Consider the following 12,487-nt stretch of genomic DNA (forward strand, 5'->3'; position numbering starts at 1 on the left):
AGTTGCTGAAATTAAGGATAAGTTGTTTTCTTTCCATGTGTTTTATTATTATTATTTTTACTTATGAAAAGTTCTCACCTGTTAACACAGTAGTACCGACTCTGGGGAATGTATGGTGTGTATTGCGTTTTTAACCGCTTTCTCTCCATCTCCTTCCAACTATCTTCTGTCCACTTTCTTTTTGCTTGTTTCTCTTCATGTTTTTTCTCAACATATTCTGCATAGGTCTGGATCCTATAACTTTCAGCATACCTGCTGGTGTTTACAGCTATGGGGAAGAAGAGCATTGGATATTATGTATAGAACAGCCTTTAAATACAGCCTCCCCTCCCCTGAAATAACTTACTTTAAGAAGGTGGAGTGAACAGCTTGATCTGTGAATATACACAATTCAAAGTTCAACTGATAGTGGTAAGGAAATGCAATAAGATCCTGTTAATTTTATGATAAACACTTCAGGAATGCAGGATGCACAAGAAATAGATCTATTATGGAACTGTAAAGGAGAACTTCCAAGTAAGGGTGCCCACATTTTGCCGTCATCTATCTAGGACAAGGAAATTAGTTTGCAGGAGTGGAGATTTCCCTCCTTACTCCCAGGAGATGGAAGTTTAAATATGACACTCATGGATACAATAGCCTACATTTACCCATACCAAGTACTGTGGGACATGCTACATTCACATTTATCCTCCTCTGGTGAAGGAAACAAGTTGTTTTGTACCCTCTTAATTCACACTGTTGCACGATAAAATATTTGTACTGTTAGCACTGCTCACAAAAATGAGCCTCACAAAAAGGGTTCATTGGTTTGAAGATTTTTTTAAAAAATGAGAAACCATCAAATCTTCTGTCATTATCCCTTCCAGACTGCTCATTGGCAGAAAAGCCTTCCTGGAATTTTTCCTTTAAGTCTCATTACTTAACCCAACAGGTTTATTTTGCAAGTTTGCCAAGAAAAGACTACATTTACAAAACCTTAGACGAAACCTAGTTCTGATTCCTGCACAACACAGCTTTAGTTGAGTTGCATTTTCTCTTATGCTAAATATTCATTAAAGAGGCAAGCAGTCTATTAATTAGCACCCAGTTACTCCCATTATTGTAGCCCTCTACTGTTAGGACTCCATTTCACTGAAACACTACTGCTAATTTATGGTGGAGTGATTTCTCTCAACACATGCAGAACTAGGATCACTTAAAAAAACACCCCACTTTCATTGCCTGTCTTCGCACAGCAACAATTTACCAACATTCCTTCAAGTTCCAGCAGTTTTACAGTTGTCAGCCTTTAATCTGCAAGCCCAGTTCTGGCTTGAAGCCATCGCTATAATGGATGAATCAGCAAAATGAATTGGCTGTCAGCTGGTGTCCTCTGCTGTTTCCAGTTTAACCGTTTGAAAGAAAGTACTGTAGGGTGATCAGTAACACTAAAGTTTTACAAACAGTTTATAAATTATTCACACACTTTGTGTTATTCTAATTTAGTGAAGTTAGACACAAAATGCTGAAGTTTATTATTGCTTTTTCAGTCCTTTGCAGGAGCCAAGTTGCTCCTCACTTAACATTTTACATTACTGCTATCCCATGTATTTAAACTGGCATGCCTTAATCTCACAGTTCCATATAGGCTGGGAAGCAATATCAATGATGATGGAATTTATTTTTCTTTTAGGACTGATGTTTGTATCCAATAGATTAAATATTTACAAGTTATATGTAATTAATAACCCATGAGCCACAGGTGGCATATATTAGTGTTGCTGAAGGAGCATAAACCTTTTATTACAAGCATAGACAGCTGAACTAAAGCACGTTATAGACTCCAGGAATAGTCACGTCTTATTTAATTTCTGATTAATGGGGAAATTGTATAGGATTTTTGTAGCAAAGGCATTAAACATATACAGTACATCCACACACATTAAAATTTTCTATTAACAACAAAGCTTCAGGATCTGTGTCCTTAGAAGTTAAAATTATTTATTGCCCAGAGAAGTAGTTTTAACCCTTTAAATATGATTTAAACATGGCCAAAAATGGAAGAACTTCAAGAATGGTATTGAACTCTCCCCACACTTTCTCATCCCAAAAAATACGTTTAATACAACTGAGGAAAAATCCACAAGGAGCAAAGTAATAAAAATTTGATGCCTTTTTTAAAAAAAAATAATTTCACATAGAGTTAATGTTACTTAACCAAGTGGAGGAATCTGCTCTCTTTGAAGCCCTGTGTTTTATGGCAGCACATTCAAAAATTTTATATACTGAATGACCTACCGCTTTATGCATTGAGGAGTTGAGATTAGTATATACAAAGTTTTAAGAAGCAACACACAGCTGAAACTTTCTTGTATGGCTTTCAGCAATGACTGGTAAAGAAGGGTGGTTCTTTAACTCAATTTGCAGCTATATTAGCAACAAAGCTTTTAGAATAGCACTCTTCATGCCACAATAGCACCAACATGCTACATTTTGCATCTCCTGCCTAATGGCATGTGTTTCCAGAAGCTGAATCTCCCTATAACACAGTGAGCTCATTAAAAAAAGGTTTGCATTATTTTGTTAGTTGAAAAAGCTGTCCTCTCCCTTTCTACGTCTGAGTTAGAAAGTCTGGTTTAGGATACCAAAAGCAAGCAGCTAAGTTAAGTTATACACCAAACTAGATCCACTAAATGATTATTTAAAAAAAAAAACCCAAAAAACAAACTGTAATTGCAAACATAACACTGTTATGAAGAATATTTCTAGCACAGCATCACCCCCAGTTACTAGGCAGATTATTAAACAGACTCACTGAGGCTGAGTGATCGAAAAGGAATGTGCACAAACACAAAGATTTTCTTTCACCAAGTCATTGCCCTTGTACAAAACTGAAATCATGCCAGACAGCCACTGACAATATTGAGCATATGAAGTATATAAAGTGGTCCCACAGCTAAATATACAAATTAAATGTGTAGATATAAACTATGTGTAGTTTTTTTATTACACACAAAGAGCTACATTAAAAGAAGATTAAAGTTGGAAAAATCAAGCACTGAAAAGTTAGGAAATTGCAGAATAAAGGTTACTGGGGGAACCTTAATTTGGCCCCTTGTATGTATGTATTATGATGCTGTCTTTAATTACATGATCACATGCTATTTTTTCCACAAAACCCCAGACTCATTCACTGCACAGGATGGACGCCGTTCAACTAATGAGCAACTATTCAATATTTTGTTTTATCCTCATTGAGCAATGTGTAGCTTTAGGACTTATTTACTGCACACTTTTCAACCCTTGTTCTGAACAAGGGATTAATTAATTTCCTCATGGGCTTTCTATTGCACTCATCACTATAGTATCCAAGTCCTTTCAAGCTATTTGCACAAAATCCCTGTAAGGTGAAGGGTGATGAGATCTTCATTTTACAGATGGAGATCTGAGGCAGAGAAAGAGTAAGGTCAAAAGAAGCCACAAATTTTGTGTGCCCAATTTGAAAAATCAGAGTACCGTATACACTCGTTCATTAGCCCGTTCATTTATAAGCCAACCCCCCAAGATGGACAGGTAAAAATAGCAAAAACTGTATGATCCTTTCATAAGCTGACCCTATATTTCAGGGGTTGGCAAACTTTGGCTCCTGGCCCGCTAGGGTAAACAGCTAGCGGGCCTGGATGTTTTGTTTACCTGGAGCGTTCAGAGGCATGGAGCCCCTCAGCTCCCACTGGCCACGGTTTGCCGTTCCCAGCCAATGGGAGCTGCGGCAAGTGGCGCCACTGGGAGCTGAGGGGCTCTGTGCCTGCAGACGCTCCAAGTAAACAAAATATCCTGAACCGCCAGCGGCTTACCCTGACGGGCCGGGAGCCAAAGTTTGCCAACCCCTGCTATATTTTAAAAGCTGGCGTCACAAGAAACACTCAAAAGTTTTGCTAGAATTATTTTAATGTAATCTAATGAAAAACCTGTTGTTGTTATAACAACTGAACAAATATGTATTCATCTTCAAAATTACAGTCAATATTTAAAATCAGTAAATGGATATTTAAAACCAGTAACTTAGAACAATATAAGATTTTAAAAAGTTTTAAAATCCTTCAAAGTCTGAATCAGTCTCTGATTCACCAAACAGTTCATTAAACTCTGCTTCAGTCACAGCTGCACCTGCATTGTCATCGTAGATGTCGGCAGTGTCATCTTCAGACTCAGATTCCTTCTCATCATCAGCCTCTGTTGTGTCATCATTAAATATGGCATCATCTTCTGACCCGTCGAGTGCATTGCTGATAGAAAAATCATTTAGGAAATGCTCTATCATTTCTGAGGGAATGGACACCCACGTGTCCTTGATCCACTGGGTGACTAGATTGATTTTGGGCTTCGTAAGATTCCCGCCTTTTGTCAACTTCGCCATGCCTGAGCACATCCATTCAGACCACATTTTGCGTAGCCTGTCTTTAAAGGGTTTGTTCAGGCAGACATCAGGCGGTTGTAGAACTGAAGTTAAGCCTCCAGGTATTACAGCCAAAGTAGTTTTCATATTTTTGGCCACATTTTTCACCTCATCCGTCTTCTGTGCCCCGAACATGTCCCTAACGCGCATAGCAGGTTTCTTGAAAAGTGCTCCTGGTCTCTTATTCCACACTTTTTCCAGCCATTCCATAGTCCCACTTTCATCCATCCATCCCTTTTCGTGTGCACATACGATGACACCAGCAGGAAATTTCATGTTTTTAGGCAAGGTTTTTCTTTTAAAAATAACAGAAGGGAGCTTTGATCCATTTGCCAAAACCCACCATAAAATGCATTTTTTCATGGCCAGTGGTTTTAATTAAAACTATTTTTTCACCAACACCGCTTACCGTTCTGTTACTCAGGAGATCAAATGTCATCGGTGTTTCGTCCACATTTCCTATTTGTGACAGTTCAAATGCATATTCCTTTCGATATTTTATAACAAACTTTTGGAAAGATTTGATTTTTTCTTCCAGATCTCTCAGCAGCTTTTGCGCCATCTTTGTTCGCTGACAGAGACCATGACAGTTCACGAAGCGAGTACACCAACCCGCTGATGCGACAAACATTGACGGCTTTACTGACTTGTATTTGTCGTCTTTCGACATTTGCAGAGCATGCAGACGAATTCCAGTTCTAGGGACAATGTACCCATGTTGTCGACATTCAACAACCCAATTATTGAGATCTTTCTCCAGCTCAGGAAATGAAGCGCACCTCGTCGGACATTTTTTCTTGCTTCTTGGCATGTCTTTTAGTGTTGTTTTATTTTTTCGCCATTCTTTTACTTGCTTCTCATTGATACAGAATTCACGAGCTTCTCATTGATACAGAATTCACAAGCGGGGGCACAATTATTGTTTGCTTCTGCATATTCAACAACTTTAAGTTTGAACGCTACGTGATAAGCAAACCTTTTTCTTTTGATTTCACCGTTCATTTTAAATACTAGTATGAAAATAGATTATTATTATTATTATTGTAGTTATAGATTTTGTAAGACTTTATATAGGAATGTTACCTGCTTTATCACTGTCAAATTATTATTGTTCTTTATTTCAAAGCCCTGTAGACTGGAATGTATGTGGGGAGAACAGGCTATTTCAATTTTATTAGAGATTCCATGGATTCTGCACATTATATTTTCATATTGGCTCGAGACTTATGAGGTTCACTAGTAGAAACGCATGAAGAGATCAAATTACACAGTAGCGGACTGACACCAGTGCTATAGTACTATCGTTCATTGTATTTTTCTGATTGGCTCATAAGGCATAGCATTTTGTGAAATGCATGGGTCAAATATCCTGCAGATCTGCATCACTGCCCTTTTAGTATTCCTTTCAAGTCAATCTAGTCCACTAAACAAAGCCTTTGCAACTTTAAAAGGCTGCAGTATTCACATCAATAAATGGGTGGGCAAACTTTGGCTCCCAGCCTGTCACGGTAAGCCGCTGGCGGGTTGGGACGTTCTGTTTACTTGGAGAGTCTGCAGGCATGGATCCCCTTAGCTCCCAGTGTCTGCGATTTGCCGTTCCCAGCCAATGGGAGCTGCGGGAAGTGGCACCACTTCCCGCAGCTCCCATTGGCTGGGAACGACGAACCGCGGCTACAGGGAGCTGAGGGGCTCCAGGCCTGCAAACGCTCCAGGTAAACAAAACGACAATGTATTAGATATTCAATTCAATGATTCCATAGAGTTTAAAATCATCAAATTTTAGTGTAGACCCATTTATAAGACGACCCCCACTTTTTGATGCGTCACTTTTACCAAAAATATTCGGCTTATGAACAAGTATATACGGTACTTTGCATTATATATCCCACTGACTTCAGCTGCAGGTGTGAGTGCTCAGCCCTACTGAAAATCAGGACCCACAGTTTTGAGCTGGGCACCAAGAAAATGAGGAACCCAAATTAGTGACCACCTGTGAAAAGCTTGGTTTAAGTGGCTTGCCCAGCATCACACAGGAACTCTTTGGCAGAGGAAAGGATAGAATCCAATTCTACATGACAGCTTTCAACTGCCTTAGCAATGAGACCATTCTTTCTCTTCCTACAAACCCCCCCCATCCCCCCCCATCTCATTCAATTTCTGCAACCCATAAGGCAGGAGAGTCTTGCAGACACCAATTTCTTTCACTACACAACACTGATTTATCTCAAGCAGAGACAGTCTGTGCACTGAATGAGAAAGGGGTCCTTTGGAAAAAATTAGCTGCGAACTTGTAATTAAGGCTATGTCTACACAACAGACCTTACAGCAGCACAGGTGTACCGCTGCAGCTGCGCCGCTGTAAGGTCTCCTGTGTAGCTGCTCTATGTTGAAGGAAGAGAGCTCTCCCGTTGGCATAATTAAACCACCCCCAACAGCATAGCGCTGTCCACACTGGCACTTTTGTGGGTGAAACTTATGACGATCAGGGGAGTGTTTTTTTCACACGCCGACTTACAAAATTTTACCGACAAAAATGCTAATGTAGACATAGCCTAACAAACACACACACACACACACACACACACACACACACACACACACAAATTAAGATTGCGCCGACCGCCTGAATTCTGGCATTTCCTAACTTCTGAGTGCTTGATTATGCAACCTGAATAGTATTCTTTTATGTGTGTTTGTGCAATTTAATTATTATTTTTTAATTGAAAAACAAATTCCTTCATATGACATACTGACACTAACATGCATCAGTAGGGTTGGAACCTTTAGATCCACCACACAGACCTCTGCCAATTGAGTTAATGGAGTAAATGATAGCAATAGAAGGTTGTCATGCTCTTTGTGGACCAAATAAGATACAGAGAGACTTGTTGACAACAGAGGAACAGTGACATGAATTTTGGTTTCCGTTCCAAGCTCTGGAGAGGTGTTTCTTACTGGGCATATATTCTTCTGCCCGTTTCCCCAAAACTTCTGCTCCAACACATCCCTGTTCTAGTTCTGTCTCTTCTCCAAATCTAGCTCCTTGTCCCAGCCCCATTCTCCTTGCCTATCCAGTCCTACTCTCCACTCATGCTTCTTATTCTTGTACCAGTCTTTTTGCCTAGCCAATCCTACTCTCCCGGATTGGGCTTGCTATCCAAGTTCCAGTCTCCCTCATCAACTCTCAATCTCATCTCTCCACACACAGTCGGTACCATTTCCTCCTACTTTCTCATCCAATCTGTATCCTCTCCCCACACTGTCTCCCAGTCTCCCTCAGGGTATGTCAACACAGCAACTAGACACCTGTGGCTGGCCCATGCTAGCAGACTGGGGCTCATCGGGCTCAAGCATTGTTGCTATGTAGATGTCTTGGCTCAAGCTGGGGCCCAGGCTCTAGGACCTGTGGGGTGGGAGGGCCCAGAACTCAGGCGCCATCATAAGCCCATTAGTCTACACTGCAATGAAACAGCCCCGTAGCCCAAGTCCCCTGAGCCCAAGTTGGCTGGCATGGGCCAGCCAAGGGTTTTTCTTTGCTGTGTAGATATACCCTTAGACTCCTCAGACAATCTCAGTATACCTGATTCCCCTGCCCTGGCTCCTCATCCCAGTCTTTTTGCGCAGACAGTCCCAATTCCTCCCCCATATCCAGTTCTTGTCAGATCTGTCTGTGCTCCCCATCTTGCCCATTATCTCCCAACGGTTTTCCACACTGGTTCTTTTCTCCTTGTCCAGCCTATTTCAGTCTCCACTTTCCTCACCCAATCTCAGTGTGCTCCCAGCAGCCAACTAACTCCTAGTCTCCCCCTATGCCTCCAGTATCAGACTTCCCTCAACCCCCTTACTCCCAGTCTCCTTGCCTACCCAGTCCCTTGCCCACTCCCACCTTCAGTCCCAGGCTCAGACTCCTTTCCTCAATCTACTCCTACTATTCCCCCAGTCTGGCATAATCCCCTCTGCATTAGAACCAGACTTCTTTCCTCTCCATGCTGCCTAGGTTTCAGCAAAAGGGTTGCTGAGAGTACAGGAGAGATGGACTTTCTGCTCGGTGTTCTGGTGGTTGGCCCCATCCTGGCCTAGAGCAGCCATTACAGGAAAAGGCCTTCTGAAATCTTGTAGCCTGGTGAAAGCCTGTTCAGTTGCTCTATGCATGTGCTATCCCTACAGTCTGGTCAGCACTAGGAGCTGTGAGAAGCTTGAACATTCTCACTGGGGCAGAATCTTTTAGCTGCTAAGCTCTAGCAAGTGTCTACTCAGCATGTGTGAACTGCAATTTTTCAAAGGTTATAACTCCGCAAAATTTGGGTGGATTTTCAGTGATCGCAAAAAGCACATCCCTGACAAACTCCACAACCTGCCAATTTCTAAGCACCTGGTTCAAAGTCTGAGAAGCTCTAGCGTTCCCAAAGAAAAGGTCACAAAAAAAATGGACGACATATATTTTTCCCTAACTTCATTCTTGGAAATGGCTCATCTGAAGTCTAGCACAAGGTTTTAAGCCATTGAAAATAGGGTCTTAAAATAGGAAGTGTCAGACGACTTTAATAGGTGGAGCTAGTAGCACAACCTAGCATAAAATAAGAGATCCCACATTTAAGGACATATTCAGGATGGAGACGAATATTTAACTTCTGATTTGTGGTCTACATAGACAAAAAAGCCATTAGTGATATGAAAAAGTACAAGCGGAGATAATTACATTAGGTCTTGCATCACATAAGAGCATCACTTACAAAGATTTCCTTCCTTCAGGTTAAGATCTCTCCTGAAATCATTTCTCTAGTCAGCTGAAATAGAATGCATTTTAAAAATGGTGGATACGAGAAATGTAAATAAACGGTGTGGATTTATAATGAATAAATCTTTCTAAACTTGACTGCTTTTGACAGAATTACAAAATCAGTGGATGAAGAGAAGGCAGCAGATTTATTTGTATTTTAGTAAAGAATCTGGTTGTGTCCCAACTTTCTTGAAAAGTGTTTTTAAGCTTTTGGCACTCAGATTATTCATGAGGAATGAAAATGGCTGAAAATGAATGGCAGAACAAGGTGGAAATGCCAGAGAAAAGATACAGTGGAAATCCATGAAACACTTACCTCCCCTCAATAGAAAGGAGAAAGGATGACTACGGAAGTTGCCTGGTGAAATGGATCATGGATTTCGCACCTCACACTCAAAGCAGATATGAATACCATGGTTAATAAGATCCTACAGAATTCCAACTAAAAATCATACCAAGCGGGAGGCATTACAACTTTTACATTGTTTTCTAAAGAATGATTATCCTAAAATATCATAAGGAGAAAAGCTTAGTTTGATTTGTAGTGAAGAGATTGGTAATAAGTCTGTTAAATATGCATAAATACAATTTCTCCTAGCAACATTCTCTGACTTGTGTACAGAAGAAAAAGCCTAACTGTGCTAGAAACCATTACTGTACACAGTGGTCCCTCTAAAAGTTGAATTTTTTTTTTAATGGAAGTGTTTACGTAGTATCTGTAGCACCAGAAACGTACTCAAGAAACATTCCTGGTCCCAAAGAGTTTATGCTCTAGAATGGTTTACTATTGATCTCAATTCAGCAATTGGGAAAGCAATCTTAACCATGGTATCACAAATCCATATTATTAGGTGGTGAGACTCTTTTAGCATTAGTTCTACTACTGTATAAGAACTGGCCCACAAAAAAGACTAAAGCTGTAACAAATCTTCATTGATTTTAAATATTATGGCCAGCTGCATTATTTTTTAAAAAGGTAACTTTCATTAAAAAAAATTAAATATGTTTTTTCAAGTACAGGCAGACGTGTATTTCCAAATAGGTGTGTGCGTGCACCAGAGCCTTTTCTTAGCAGTACACGTAGAGGGGTGACGCTCAGGCCTTGTGCCTGTAGCCCTTCCCCTAGTGATATGAGGTGGTGTCGCCCCGACCCCTTCTCAGTTCCTTCTCACCCCTCATCGGCTAGAGTTGGAGCTCTGTGCAGTTTTTTTATAACCTCACAATTGATCTCAGCCTAGCTTTTATTTCTATTTTGTTACATAGTTAATAGTTAATTAGTACTGTTAGTTAAAGGTTACAATATATAGTATAGTAGTAGTATTTCCTGGTGATGCCCTCACCAGGGTTCAAGCATTGCCCTTCATGTGGAGTGGCAATTCCTAACAGTGACCCCACACGTGTTGCTTGCTCTGCCTTGGCAAACCCACCTTAAGTAGTGCTGTTCAACCTGCAGATTGTAAGAGAAAGCCTCAGGTGGTGTAGGACCTTTGCCTTAAGCAGCACCTGCACGAGCAGGCCATGAGGCCTGACCTGGTACCAAGGAGTTCTTCAGGCTGTAGATTGCCCTCGGGTTTGGAGAGTGGTGCCACCTCCCATTCTAGGGCAGGGACCGCTCTGAAGAGGTGCAGGAGTCGTTCTCCATTATCAATGCCAAAGAAGAGGACTCATAAGACCAATCGGGAGTGCTCCAGGTCCTGGGGCAACTCCTCTAACTCCCCTAAGAAGAGTGTGAACTGGGGTGTGGAAACTTCTGATTTAAGAGTCTGTACCCCTACGCTCACCGCTTTTACAAGACTATGTTAAATTTTGTACAAAGCATACCGTGTAATGTATCATTTGAAAACTAATGTTTTGCTGATTATTGTGCCGTTGTATGGCAACATTGTATGTAAAGACATAAGATTCCACTGTATAAACAACAAGGCATGTTCCAACATGTTCTGGAGGGCAGTCACAAACACGTTCCCCATAGACAAAAGGCTTGCCAACGCCTCAGACAGGTGTCAATGAGATCAAACCAACCATCACCTAATTAAATGGCCACTCTTTGGCCAGAGAGAGGGTGTGTGTGTGTGGGGGGGGGAATCTACATTTTGACAAAGGAGCAGTTTAAGGTTCCTGGCCCTGCACCAGGCTATATAGAGCTGCACAAGTGAACTGCACTCAATTTCTTCTCCACCACAAAATCCCGCAGCGGAAACTCTGAAGCAGAGAGAAAGAAGGGCAGGTAGTAGAGCACACACCTTGAACAAATCCAGTTACTGCACAAGGTGAGTAACCTCTCCTTCTTTGAGTGTTCTCCCTAGAGGTGCTCCACTTCTGAGCAGTACCCTCATTTAGAGGGAGGAGATTTGGAACAGAGTCCACGACTGAAGACAACACTGTATTCCTAAGGGCAGCATCTGATCAAAAGAATGGACCACCAAAATGTTTGGAAAAGATATTACTGAAGTCCAAGTTGCAGCCTTGCAAACTTCCACAATGGGAACCTGTTTGGCAATGCCACAGAAGTACAAAGAGAGCTTGTAGAATGGTTAACAACTTAGAATAAGGTTGCATATTGATAGATTCATAGCAGGAAATAATACACCCAGAAATCCACCTGCAGAGTCTCTGGATGGAGACTGCAGACCCTTTGGATCTGTTAGCAATTGAAATGAACAGTCTGGAAGACTTTCTAAATGGCTTGTTTTTGTCCAGTTAGAAACCACCACCTTACTGATATCCAAGATGCCTAAGACAGTATCCTTCCTAGTTTTATGTGGTTTTGGGGGGAGAGGGGAAATGAGAGATGGATGAGTTGGTAATGTGAAATTCAGATGACTCATTGGGTAAAAATTTAGGATGTAGGTGTAACAAAGTCTTGTCCTTGAAAAACACTGCACAAGGGAGGACCTGGCCTTTAAGTTCCCCATTTCCCCGACTCTTTGGCTGTTTTCAAGGTAGAACATCTGCCCTGAAAGGAGGGTGTTCCTAGATGTGCCCCCAATCCAACAAATATGCACTTGTCGTTAAAGTGACGACTGGAAATGGTGGATAAAGGAGAGACCTGCACAGACCTTGCAAGGGTTCTTCCACCAATTGAGAGTGTCTCGTACTTGACAAGGGACAGATACCAGGTAGATTAAGAAGAGAAAAGGTAGCCATCAGTTCAAAGGGAGATCTCATAAGACACTTCAGTACTAAGTTTAGATCCCACCCAGGGGTGTGTTCTTTTAGTCTGAGGAAAAAAGGTTTCCCAACCTTGATAAATCTTATCATCATGGGAT

At 41.2% G+C, this 12,487-nt stretch overlaps 1 protein-coding gene across 2 annotated transcripts in view; it reads right to left on the reverse strand.

Moving 5' to 3' along the window:
• PARN (poly(A)-specific ribonuclease) overlaps positions 1 to 12,487 on the reverse strand; it is a 160,807-nt gene that overhangs the window by 43,356 nt on the left and 104,964 nt on the right. For both annotated transcript variants that reach the window (XM_026650747.1, XM_026650748.1), the window contains one exon: positions 79 to 268. In XM_026650747.1, the coding sequence (XP_026506532.1) occupies positions 79 to 268 (190 nt within the window). The remainder of the gene's footprint in view (positions 1 to 78; positions 269 to 12,487) is intronic.

This window comes from Terrapene carolina, unplaced genomic scaffold, assembly GCF_002925995.2.
Source record: "Terrapene carolina triunguis isolate 2854851 unplaced genomic scaffold, T_m_triunguis-2.0 Scaffold93, whole genome shotgun sequence".
In the NCBI taxonomy this organism is placed as follows: domain Eukaryota; kingdom Metazoa; phylum Chordata; order Testudines; family Emydidae; genus Terrapene; species Terrapene triunguis.